The sequence below is a fragment of the Schistocerca gregaria genome, chromosome X (genome assembly GCF_023897955.1).
Source record: "Schistocerca gregaria isolate iqSchGreg1 chromosome X, iqSchGreg1.2, whole genome shotgun sequence".
NCBI lineage: Eukaryota > Metazoa > Arthropoda > Insecta > Orthoptera > Acrididae > Schistocerca > Schistocerca gregaria.
Window position 1 is genome coordinate 280995697 of NC_064931.1, and position 12958 is coordinate 281008654.

The 12958-nt window shown below is 40.2% G+C and overlaps 1 protein-coding gene across 6 annotated transcripts in view; it reads right to left on the reverse strand.

Annotated features, from left to right (window-relative positions):
* The window catches only part of LOC126298845 (uncharacterized), a 190788-nt gene that overhangs the window by 32203 nt on the left and 145627 nt on the right, over nucleotides 1–12958 (reverse strand). For all 6 annotated transcript variants that reach the window (XM_049990333.1, XM_049990332.1, XM_049990331.1 and 3 more), the window contains one exon: nucleotides 5670–5866. In XM_049990333.1, coding sequence (XP_049846290.1) covers nucleotides 5670–5866 — 197 coding nt within the window. The remainder of the gene's footprint in view (nucleotides 1–5669; nucleotides 5867–12958) is intronic.

Sequence of the window (12958 nt, forward strand, 5' to 3'; positions counted from 1 at the left end):
TGATTCTGGAATCATCAATGCCTTGAACAGTGAGGAGCACTGTACAACGTATATACTAGTAGAAGTCATTCTTTAACTTAACTGAATCTTCATCCCATTTTTTGTTTTAAACTGAATGTAGTTATACTGTGTAATGTCAGCTTGCACACACATAATACCCATATTCTCAATGTTGCACAGATTACAATCACTCTGAAGTAATGTACTTCACCATATAGATTACTTTCTGACGTAGATTGGCAGCATTTGGAGTTGTGGCTGCTGGGTAAATGTTCCAGTCAGTGGTCTTTGTAATAAGAATTGGAACAAATATATTATGTACAATAAGTAACATCAGATACAGTAATCAGAAATATGCAGAATCTTTTAGAAAACAAAATGATTTAGAAGGAAGTAGATAGAAACCTACTGCCACATGCTTTACAGTTCACAATGCTATCAACTTAGCTACAAATTCAACTTGGCCTCTGTATATGGTATACACTACCTACGGATTATATCTATAGATGTCATTACTATGAGAAATTGTATCAAAATGACACAATTTTGATGTATCATCATTGTGCCCTTGACTTAAATGGTATACTTTCATAGCACACAAATTACAACAGTAAAAACATCAAATAGAGGAAGCCTTTATCTGCTGATATGTAGTTGTCTTCATTTTATTACAACAAATCATAGCTAAAATGATGACTCAATTTGCTCATTTTTGAAACAGCTTATACTCACACCATGTGCTCTATGATAAAGAAATCCCGTCTCATCATACTATATGGCAGCTCATATGTGCAGCTTGTGATATAAAACAATATCACATCTCCAGAACGAGATTTTCACTCTGCAGTGGAGTGTGCGCTGATATGAAACTTCCTGGCAGATTAAAACTGTGTGCCGGTCCCAAGTTCGGTTCTCAGTCCGGTACACAGTTTTAATCTGCCAGGAAGTTTCAATATCACATCTTGTTGGCCACACTCCTATCCAAGAGGCAAAATTCTGACATCCCATATTCTTCACTTCACAATCCAGAGTGTAGTGGAATGCAGAATTCCATGATTGCTGTGACGTCACCAGCTCCTCGTCCATGTGTGTTTCCACATTCTGTGAATGGATGGCTTTAGGAAAATGGCAACGTAGGATGAGAAGGAACACTATGTGCACTCAGTGGGTGTCCTTGTGAGCAGCATTAAACATGTTGCATAGACTATTCCAGTAGTCATTGAGGGAACAGGATACAACCATCAGCAGATTATGGCAAATGTAGGATAAACTATGCCTCTTGTCTGCACTACAAGGTCATGCAGGGATCATTCCAGTGCATGGCAGTGAAGGCTGAGAATACCACACTTGCTCATTGAGTTTCAATGAATCTCACAATCTGCAGACTGCCCCGAGAATAGATCTGGTTCTGAGACGAGTGGAATACTTGGACCAGGTACTTGAAATTCTGAGACAAGCTGGGCTGTGACTTTCGAGACTTATCCCAAATGGTTGAGATCTGCACAGCACCCCAAAATTGGTCAGGCATGTACTACATATCCAGAACCTGTACTCAGGTAGCTGTATGTGGAGTGCAACAAGTTTTTATTTTATTTTTTTTAAATTTTTTTAAAATTTTAATAATTGAATGGCAACAAATAGACCTGGTCTCTTTGAGAACGTCCACATCAAAACTGGTTATCAGTGACCCTGAGGCATTTATGGCACAATGATTACCAATGTAAAAAGGGCAGCTAAAACAAGCAGAAAGATATATCTGTTCAGTAAACTAGATAACAAAAACAGTAAAACAGTTATGTCATATCTTAATGAGGAACTTGAAACTTTTATCACAGGACAGGAGCATGTAGAGTGTAGAGGAACTATGGCTCATGGAGGAGGAGGAGGAGGAGGAGGAGGAGGAGGAGGAAGAAATTAGTGTTTAACGTCCTGTCGACAACGAGGTCATTAGAGACGGAGCACAAGCTCGGATTAGGGAAGGTTGGGGAAGGAAATCGGCCATGCCCTTTCAAAAGAACCATCCCGGCATTTGCCTGAAGTGATGTAGGGAAATCACGGAAAACCTAAATCAGGATGGCCGGATGTGACTATGGCTCATGTTTAAAAAATAGTTGACCATGCACTGGACAGATATGTACCCAGTAGAACAGTTCGTGATGGTAGGGTCCCTTCATGGTATATACTCACTGTACAGAAACTTCTAAAGAAACTGACTACTGCATAACAAGTGTAAGACAAAACATAGGGGTACAGACAGAGAGATGCTGAACGAAATTTGTTTAGCTGTGAAGAGCTCAATGAGAGAAGCATTCAGTGACTATAGATATCAGTGTCAGAGGTTCTGAAAAACTGCTAAAATTGTTGAAGTTGAACAAAGCTCTAAAGCCTAGTAGAATCTCTATCAGATTCTATACTGAATTTTGGGCTGAGTTAGTCCTCCTTTTAACTGTAATCTACCACAGATTCCTTGAACTAGGAAAACTGCCCAGCAGCTGGAAGGAAGTACAGGTCAAACCTGTCTACAAGGAAGGTACCAGAAGTGATCCACAAAACTGCTGTCCAATAGCCTTGACATAAATTTGTTGTAGAGCCTTACAACATATTTTGAGCACAAACAAAGTTAAGCATCTCGAACAGAATGACCTCCTTCATGCCAATCAGCATGGATTCTGAAAACACTGATCATGTGAAACCCAACTTGCACTTTTCTCACGTGACATACTGAAAGCAACTGATCATGGCAGTTAGGTAAATGCATTATTCCTCATTTTTTTCAAAAGTACCCCACCTATGTTTGTTACCAAAAGCATGATCCTATGAGGTATCAAGATAAATTTGTGACTGGATTGAGGATTTTTTTTTTTTTTTGGGATGACACAGAAAGTTATCCCAGATGGAGAGTCATCAACAGATGTAAAAACTTAGGGTGTGTCAATGGGATATGTGCTGCGACTCGGCCTGTTCATCTATACTACTATATGAAGAGAAGTTTTGATGTGGTTACCAAAAATCTTGAAAAGTATGTGACCAATTTGCTTAAAATTTTTACATGACACTCTAATGAACATTCAGTTGTGTATAAGCTATAATATATAAATATGTATGTAACATATAAAAAGGAAACATTGTTACTAAAATTTTTGAAAAATACTTGCCTGATTTACTTCAAATTTCTACACAATACTCTAATGAACATTCGGACAGACAAAGGCCATATTCTTTTAATGATGTATATTATATAACCATGCATGTAATATATAAAGTGGAAAATTGTTATGAAAAATCTAGAAACGTTCTTGACCAATTTACTTCAAATTTTTATGGGATTCTCTAATAAAAATTAATACAAAAATAGGGTGTATGTTTTTTTAAACAACAATGTATAGATTTTAATATAAAACAGGGGGCGTATTTATGGTTGATCAGCTTATGATTAGAATACAACAGAATCTGAATAGTCCAAATCTTTGTAGTCCTACCAATTCACTGATCATAATTTTATTACATACTGTCAATTAAACTACTGTCTTCACAGATCCAGCAGCAGAAGAGGTGTGTCTCATACATCTACCAATGATTTCAACCAAATTTACCCATTCATTTTCAGTGACTTCAATTCCCAATCAAGGTTTGATTTGCAATAACAATAAACAAGGCTTGAGATCAGAGAGAGGGGTAAGAGGACGGAGAAATAGACGTGGGGGGGGGGGGGGGGGGGAGGGAGGGCAGGGAGATATGGATAATAGACAGAAGGGAAGAGAGGACTGATATATAGAGGAGGGAGGAGGTGATGGACAGGGAGAGGGGAAGGTCGTGTTGTACAGACAGAGGGGGGAGGGAGAAGGAGCGGATAAAAAAAGAGAGGGAGGAAGAGAATATGGGCAGAATGAAAGGGGGGGGGGGGGAGCTTGGGATATTTATCAATTCCCATACACATTTAGCAATTGTGAAGCATTGCCAGGTTTGCCAGTGTTGTACCTTAATGACTTTGCAGACAATATCAATAGTAACTTGACTTTTTGCAGATGATGCAGTTACCTACTGTAGTGGCCTCAAAGGTTTCTGGTGATTCTGTGGAAGTCTAGTAGTATAGCACTGCAGAGGACGGAGGCAGCTGGTGGGTGCATTACATCAGCATCCTGCTTGCAGCAACAGAACTATATTCATTCTGAGGCAGACCACACACATGTTGCTGCAGCAGGGTTAGCCAGGGAATTACTACACTTTTAGGCCAGGATACTGTTTGTCCTGTAGGTGGCCCAAAGTGGTACAACATCATAACAACTGAGCTATTGACTTGTACACAAACTCATCAATTTCAGATAAAAGTATGAGCAATCCAACAGGACCTGTTGGGACTAGAGGACTACACTGTGTGACGACGGAACATGGATCAGCCAGCAGCTACCATCAGTTTGGGCCTTTGCCATTTCGTGGTCATCTCTTGGTACTTATCCTTTGCCTGGGTCTCAGTACTGTATCACATAGGGGGCCTTCTCCTGTGCCAAAGCAGCAGCAGCAGCAGATTACTACCTAAGGGGACAGCAGGTTGACTCCAGGGCCACACTGTCGCTCACATGTCTTCGTTGGTGGAGGTGCCATGGCACCTCGTGCTGCTGTTTGTCAAAGTTAAACTTCTCACAGAGATGCTGGCTTTCCCTGCCAGCATTCTTGCCATCTGCAGCACCACTGATGCCACTAGTTTGCCATCCGGTCTGCTGTACTGGGTCGCGTATTGATAAGCTGGGCACACGGCACACCCACAGGCCACGCAGACACTGCCAAGACACTGCACGCAGCAACCGACCATGTGCCGAGAGGGGGCATGGCCACTGCACCACGGCGGCCACCTGTAGCTAAATGAATCATAGTAAGGAACTTGTCTTACTACTGTTTCACTGAAGTCACCAACGAGCAGACGGGGCTCGAGGTGGAGATCAGATCTGCATGCAGCAAGGAGTTCCATCACAGTGTAGTGAGTGAGAAAACTGTTGCTGTTGTTGTGCGTGCGGATATGGCAGAGATGAGATCTAGACAAGACGTACATCATAATTTGAGGGTTACTTAGTTCAGGCCAACAGAACCAGTTAATGTATTGTGGTTTGTTGGTAATTGTAAGGAGACTATTTACAGCCTGTTAGACGTATGCACTTTAACTTTCTAGGGCATACAGCGCCATGTGCACTAATCTTCACCCTCCACAATTTCTTGTTTCTTGCAATTTCCTTAAGTTCTTAACAATATATTCCTTCCCCTGGAACTCTCGAGATGCCATATTTCCCTCTATGTGCCTATCTACCAACTGTTACTTTTCCTGTTAATGAAGTGGTGGGCAGTTCTTTCAACCATCATTTACAAAATCCATGTAGTTTTATATTAATATCCAATGCTGATGACACTTCCTCCGAGATGATATATTCATACTACTGGAATTCTTTGTACAATATTACTGCGCAACAATGATTGAGCAAATTTATTTTACGTATGGCACATACACGGGATTTGAATCCTGGTGTCTACCAAGGGGTTTTCATTTTCTGCATGACCTGAATAAGTTTTGTTGTTCATTAAATAAGCACAAAGTGTGTGCTATGTTGCAGCTGTGGAGAGATGCTTAGCTGCACTTCTCCAATAAAATAACAGTAGAGATTTGTTTTGCATCAAAATACCTGGTTTTATTTCCAGTGATCGCTGTAGAAAGCAAGAAGCTTCTATCATCAAATGATTTTGTAAATAACATTCAGCAATCTGTAGATAAACTTTTGCTAATAATCCATTGAGAAGTTCAGTTGCTTTCAGTTTATAACAATCTGCATCTCCACTGCTCGTTAGATTCAGAATGCATCCAACTACAGCCTCCATGGACCTGGAAAAGAAATAAATAAATGAGAAACATACCATTAAAATACTTGAAAATTATTTTTGTAATTGCTTGAACTATGAAATAACATCTAGGCTATTTAACTATTTAATAATTTCATGAATCTTAAGAGATTTTTATCTGCATTACTACTTCAGATCAACAAGAGTATGACCTTGTGTTCTGATAGCTATGAATTACTGAAAGTAACCAATAAAGTGCATGCATAGTATGAGATAGTCTATTGCTTGTCAGTATAAAGGAGAGGGTATAGTGTCTGGTGTATGTCAAGTGTAGTCACAAGAGAAACCCTTTCACACTTTATCCTTCTCTTCACTGAAGCTGCTCTTTTTGTAGGACCATAACTCCTTAGCTCACTGAAATTTTCTTAGTGGTGAGGTTATTCCTTATTTTTCACCCCTTTTCTTTCTGATCAAGTAACGAAGCTATGATAGAAGGGGTTTCAGTAGAGTAACCTAGTTTTCCTCACATGTTGGACCATCAGCTGACTCACCCTAAATGTTTGCTGGTGGTGTACAAAAACTAAACTGGTGGAAGGGGGTGGGGGAGAGGGGAGGATGGGTAAGCAGATGTGTTAGTTCTTGTTATAACCTTTAATCACTAATAATTGCATGGATATTCAAACACACTCACTTAGAAACAATAGCTGGTTTCATGATAACAACTCAGTATTTCTTATTCGACTGCCGTGCCGCATTGTTAAACGTCGTGGCACTGTCACAACAGTTCTAGCACTGCTGGCCTCTTTCTCTGTGGAAGCCACACACCACAGAGTATGTGCACTGTAAATAACATAGTTCATGGGAAAACTGCGACTCTAAAATCCATATCCAGACCATATTCTAAGATGATGTGAAACATTAGTTTAAGGTACAATGGTGCAATGGAAGACATTAATAGGAATTTTAGTTACTAATAAATCTGGAAGTACATTAATATTCTGCAAACAATTGTGAAGTGCATGGCAGAGAGTGCTTCCCATTGAGCCAGTTGTTAGGATTTTATCCCATTCCAGTCACATATGGAGTGTGTGAAGAATGATTGCTCAAATGCCCCTGTGAGCACTGTAATTAGTCTAATTTGTCTTCGTGATCCCTGTGGGAATGGTATGTATGGTTTTGTAGCATGAGGTGTCCATTAAGTCCTGCTAAAATTTCAAAATTCAAAAAATCAGATCTTGGAAACTATTACATAGAGAGAATCATGGTTTGTTGTAAAGCACGTAGCAGCTCTTGTCCACTGTCCTTTGTTGTTGAATTGACTTGTGGTCGGTACCATCAGCAAAAACAAGCACAATCAGGTGGTTCAAAAACTTTAGAGAGTGAAGCAGTGAATCAGTGTCTCACACAGTTTAGTGACCGTGTAGGGAGCAGATTTACATCAACATACACCCGCCATAAGTCATTGTATGGTGAGTGGAGAAGGATACCCCATGCCACAATTAGTCATTCCCTTTCCTGTTTCACTCGCAAATAGGGTAAGGAACAAATGGCTGTCTATATGCCTCTGTATGAGTCCTAATTGTTCTTATCTTTGTGGTCATTATGCAAAATGCACATTAGTGGTAGTAGACTTGTTTTGCAGTCAGCTTCAAATGCTAGTTCTCTAAATTTTCTTAATACAGTTTTTTGGAAAGAATGTCACTTTCCCTCCAGGGATTCCCATCTGAGTTCCCAAAGCGTCTCTGTAATACTTGCGTCCTGTTCAAACAACTTAGCAACTGATCTCGGAATTTCTTTTACGTCTTCCTTTAATCTGACCTGGTGCAGTTCCCCAACACTCGAGAATTACTCAAGAATTCCATATAAACAGATGTCGACCATTCGCCTTCCCTACAACAAGCTTTATGTGCTCATTCCATTTCATATCACACTGCAACATTACACTTTCATATTTAAACAATATAACTGTATCGAGTAGATCACTAATGCTGTATTCGAAAATTGCAGTTTTTTTCCTACTCATCTGCATTAACTTACTTTTTTTTTAAAATTTAATTTAGAGGTAATTGCTATTTATCACACCAACTATAAATTTTGTCTAAGTCATCTTGTATGCTCCTTTAGTCACTTAGTGATGACAGCTTCCCGTACACCACAGCATCATCAGCAAACAGCTGCAGATTGCTGCCCACCTTGTCCACCAGATAATTTATGTATACAGAAAATAATAGTGGTCCTATACCACTTCCTTGGGACCCTTGTCTCTGATGAACACTTGCCGTCAATGGTAACATGCTGGAATCTATTATTTAGGTAGTTTTCAAGTCACTCACATACCTGGGTACACATTCTATATGCTTGTAACTTTGTTAACAGCCTGCAGTGGGACTGCATGTCAAATGCTTTTTGGAAACCTAGAAATATGGTATGGTAAGCTGAGTTTCGCACAAGCGATGCTTATTGGTGGACATAAGCTTTTTGGTCTCAAGGACATTTATGATATCTGCACTCAGAATATGTTCAAGAACTATGCAACAAACTCCTGTTAAGGATATTGATCTGTAATTTTGTGGGTCTGTTCTTTTACCCTTCTTATACACAGGAGTCACCTGTGCTTTTTTCCAGTCACTTGGAACTTTGTGCTTGGTGAGAGATAAATGCACGCTAATTAAGTGCCAATGCATCTCAGTACTCTTTGTAAAATGGAATTTGGATTCTGTCTGGACCTGGCAGCTTATCTGATTTCAGCTATTTTAGTTGTTACTCTATGCCGGGGATGCCTATTACTATGTCACCCACACAGAAGTCTGTGTAAAGGTCAAATGACAATATGTTTGTACGATTCTCCTGTGTGAACGATTTCTTAAACACAGTTTTCCTTTTGTTGTCTTCTGATGCCACACCAGACTGGTCAACAAGTGACTGGATAAAAGCCTGAGACCCAGCTAGCGATTTTATACAGGACTAGAATTTTCTTAGGTTATTTGCCAGATCTTGTGCTATGGTAGTACAGTGGTAGTTTTTATATGCTTCATGCATATATCTTTTTGCAGACACACGAATCTTACTAATCTTTGCTGGTCATCATTTGTGCATTCTTGTTTTAACCGAGAGTGCAACAGCCTTTGCTTCCTCAGCATTCTCCAAACTTCAATGTTAAACCATGGTGGGTCTGCTCTGTCCTTAATCCACCTGCTAGGCACATACTTCTGCAGAGCACGATTTACAACCTGTTTAAACTTTGCCCAGAATTCCTCTACATCAGACATACTGGAACTAAATGATGCCCATTCGTTGCCTAAGGGAGATGCTAACAACTGCATATTTGCTCTTTCTAACAGAGTTTTTCTCCTAGCCCCCTCGACTAATTTATTAATTTCAGTAAATATAGTCAATATGATGACATCATGATCATTAATTTCAGGCCTGTTTGTAGCTACAGGGTCTATACAATATTTCCAATGCATGTGGGCTGTTGAGCTAGTTGCCCAAGACAGAATCTATAGATGTCTAGTCTACACTCGGCAGGTTAAACTCACCTCCAACTAGTGCTGTGTGATCTGGGTATTTACACACTACTGACCATACACTTTTTTGAATGACCCTAAAACTGTCACAGCAGAATTGAGTGGCCAGAAAAAACATCCTACAATTAACTTGATTTCATGTAGACCTGTTATACAGAACCAGATAACTTCACTGTCACACTCAATTTCAACTTCAACAAAGACAATATTTTTGTCAATTGCAGTGAACATCCTACTCCTATGGCATCTAATTTGTCTTTCTGATACACATTTGATGACTCGCTAAATATCTCAGAGCTTTTGACATCAGGTTTCAACAGCTCTCGGTCTCAAGAATAATCTGAGCATGATAACTTCCCTAGAGGGCAGTAAATTTGGGAACTTTGTTACAAACACTTCGACAATTTACTGACAAAATTTTGACAGTCAAAGTGTCTTTCTTCTGATCGTGGTCTGATTTTGCTATCTGCATATCGACTGGTGAGTATTCATCAGAGTACCTCAAACTACGGCCTAGCCTAAGAAACCACCGTTGCACCTATTTCCTTTGTGTAGTGCACTCCTGATCTATCAAGGGGAATCCTAAAATTCCCCACCTGATAACACAGATTCCATGTCATGCGCCATTCAGTGGAGAGGTGTTGGGATCTGTTTTATAGATCAAGGGTCCATTGCACAAAGCATGTAGCCAAACAGGTAGTAGGGGCTGTGCAGAGTGGACTGAGTGGTTTTGGAGGTTAGGGGTCTTTGGAAAATTGTTCAGTCCCAAAAGATGCAAACCAAACACAGGACATGGGTTGACCTCAGAAACATCAGTAACATAGTTGAAAATTGTTTCTGTTGTGTTAGGATAGAAACAGAACTACAACTGCTCACACAAAGCATTGAAGTAGGAATCGTTACAGACCCTGAAAGTTGGTCAGGCTGCAAATAAGTTCAGCCGAAGTTTTTGCCAAGGAACTAATGGTTTTCAGAAAGGATAAATTAAATTCAGGTGGTGGTGGTGGTGGTGTGTTCATTGCTGTTCTTGTAGCGAAACCGAAGTAGCTGGTTGCTGTGGGTTGGTATGGGTAGTGGTAATACTCATCAATGCGAATGAATTGGTTTCGTTTACCGACTGTCAGACTCAGAAGATATAATTCAAGGAAAATTTGGGTCTTAATTCAAAATGTAACCAACTCATACAGTTACAGTTGGTGGTGACTTCAATCTACAGCTGATATGTTGGCAAACATCTAACACCTGAAACTGTATTCAGTGCAATGCTTTCTCCAAAAATCAGTTTGAGTAATTAGTTCAGGACCCTACACAAAGTGTAAGCATCGCATAATGACAGAAGCCATGAGAGTAATGGAGATTCACCATCACTGGCCCCACATCAGGTGGAGGTGCGTGAGATCACACAAGTGAATGACCAAGGACAATGAGATATTGCAGGAGATGCCCCAGTACGGGGATATCACATATGCAATGTTTTTACAAACAATGACAAGCTCAAGACAACAATGACCAGTACTGTGATGACCTGAAGTTGTCTAAAAAGGCAGACAATCGGTGTCTCCTCACTGAGATAGCTGTGGAAGGAATTAAGATGATCATGACTGGACTCTGGATCAGAAGTGAAGAAGTGACAGCACTTTCGATGTCTTTCCATGCAAAACTGGTGGAAAATGGTAGTAAATTAGCTAGCTATCTGTACAAGGAATATAATTAATTTCCACTTTTGGGGCAAAAAGGAAAAAGGTAGAAAACCAAGTCTTAGTGTCGCTAAGCAACAGAAGTGGCTTCCGGGTGAATTCAATTGTCATCAGATGGTTGTCGTCAGTTTGTATAATTTGTAATGACATACTCTCAAGCAGAATGTTGATCATGGACTGGACCACTAGAACTGTGGTCAATTTGTTCAAAAATCCAATCGCATAGTGTGCAGAGAACACTAAGGGCACAATTAACTTAGTAACACGTAAGGAAGACAATGAAATTTTCACAGATGGGCCACGGGAGCTAAAAGGACATTTAGCAGAGGGAAAATGCATTTCAGATGAAGTCAGTCTGCCATTGGCAAGTTGTGATGGTAATGCCATGCACAAAGCTGACGAAAGAGAATCTGATGAACATGACAGGTTGTGGGTTAGTGATCCTCACACATGTACTTTTAGGATTTAGAGGGCAAGAGGCTGTTAGGGAGTATGCTCCCATGACACCCCACATTGCCCATGTGAGTGCAGAAGACACACTCCAAAGGGAACATAATAAAATGCAGGGAGAGATCACAGTTAGATGCTGTGAAAATAAATGCACCTAGATGTTGACAAAAGTTGAAGGTGAAGGTCCCACAGCAACTGATGATCTCATGTGGAGTGGAGTACACCAACACACAACAATGGAAATGGACGTAATCTGCTGAATTAGGGGCCCCTATCACTGACACCTATTTTCACTAGGTTTTTGAAAAATACACTATTACATGAGAAATATACTGACACCTCTAGATAAATGAGGAATTGGCCACTAGACATCACAAAAGGTGGACCCCACCAGTATTAAAGGATGTGGGGATTATCGTATTGTCTGTAGAGAAGCAGTAACAGCAGAACATGTTGATTGTGAGAGCTCGGTGATTTCAAACATGGACTAATCATTGGACATCACCTGAGGAACAAATCCATCAGGGACACTTACCACAAGGCTTACCATTTGGTTATCTGAGCACGCATCAAGTTTAGACCCAAACTAACATACATCGTCAACCATGTCTAAAACATGCACTTGTACAGTCATTATGTATATTCGTGTACAGAGGAGACATTTTAATTGAAAGTCACCCAATATTGACAGATAAATACAACATTACAGTGCTTGTGTTATTCAGAAGTATTATGCAATGTTCCTTCAGATGTGCATGCATGTCCGAAGGAACAGACACTGCAGTGACTATAGCTGTTATGAAATACAAGAAATGTATTCACAATTCCGAATATGGACAACCATCAGTTGTGTAACTGAATGACGACAATAAAAATTTGTGGTGGACCAGTACTCAAACCTGGACTTCCCGCTTATTGCGAGCAGTTGCCTTACCATTAGGCTATCCGATCATGCATCACAGCCAGACCCAAACTAACATATGTCGTCAACCACATGTCTACAACCTGCACTCGTACACTCGTTATGTACATTCCCATACAGGAAAGACATGCATGCATGTCCAAAGGCGCTGGCACTGTGATGACTACAGCTGTTACAAAATACATTCGCAGTTGTGAATATGGAAAGTCATCAGCTGTATAATGGAATGACTGCAATAAAAATTTGTAGTGAATCAGAACTTGAACCTGAATTTCCTGATTATTGCAAGCCTCGCCTTACCATTATGCTATCTGACCATGCATCACAGCCAGACCCAAACTAACATATGTCGTCAACCACGTGTCTACAACCTGCAGTCGTACACTCGTTATGTACATTCTCATACAGGAAAGACATGCATGCATGTCCAAAGGCGCAGGCACTGTGACGACTACAGCTCTTATGAAATTCATTCGCAGTTGTGAATATGGGCAGTCATCAGCTGTATAATGGAATGACGACAATAAAAATTTGCGGTG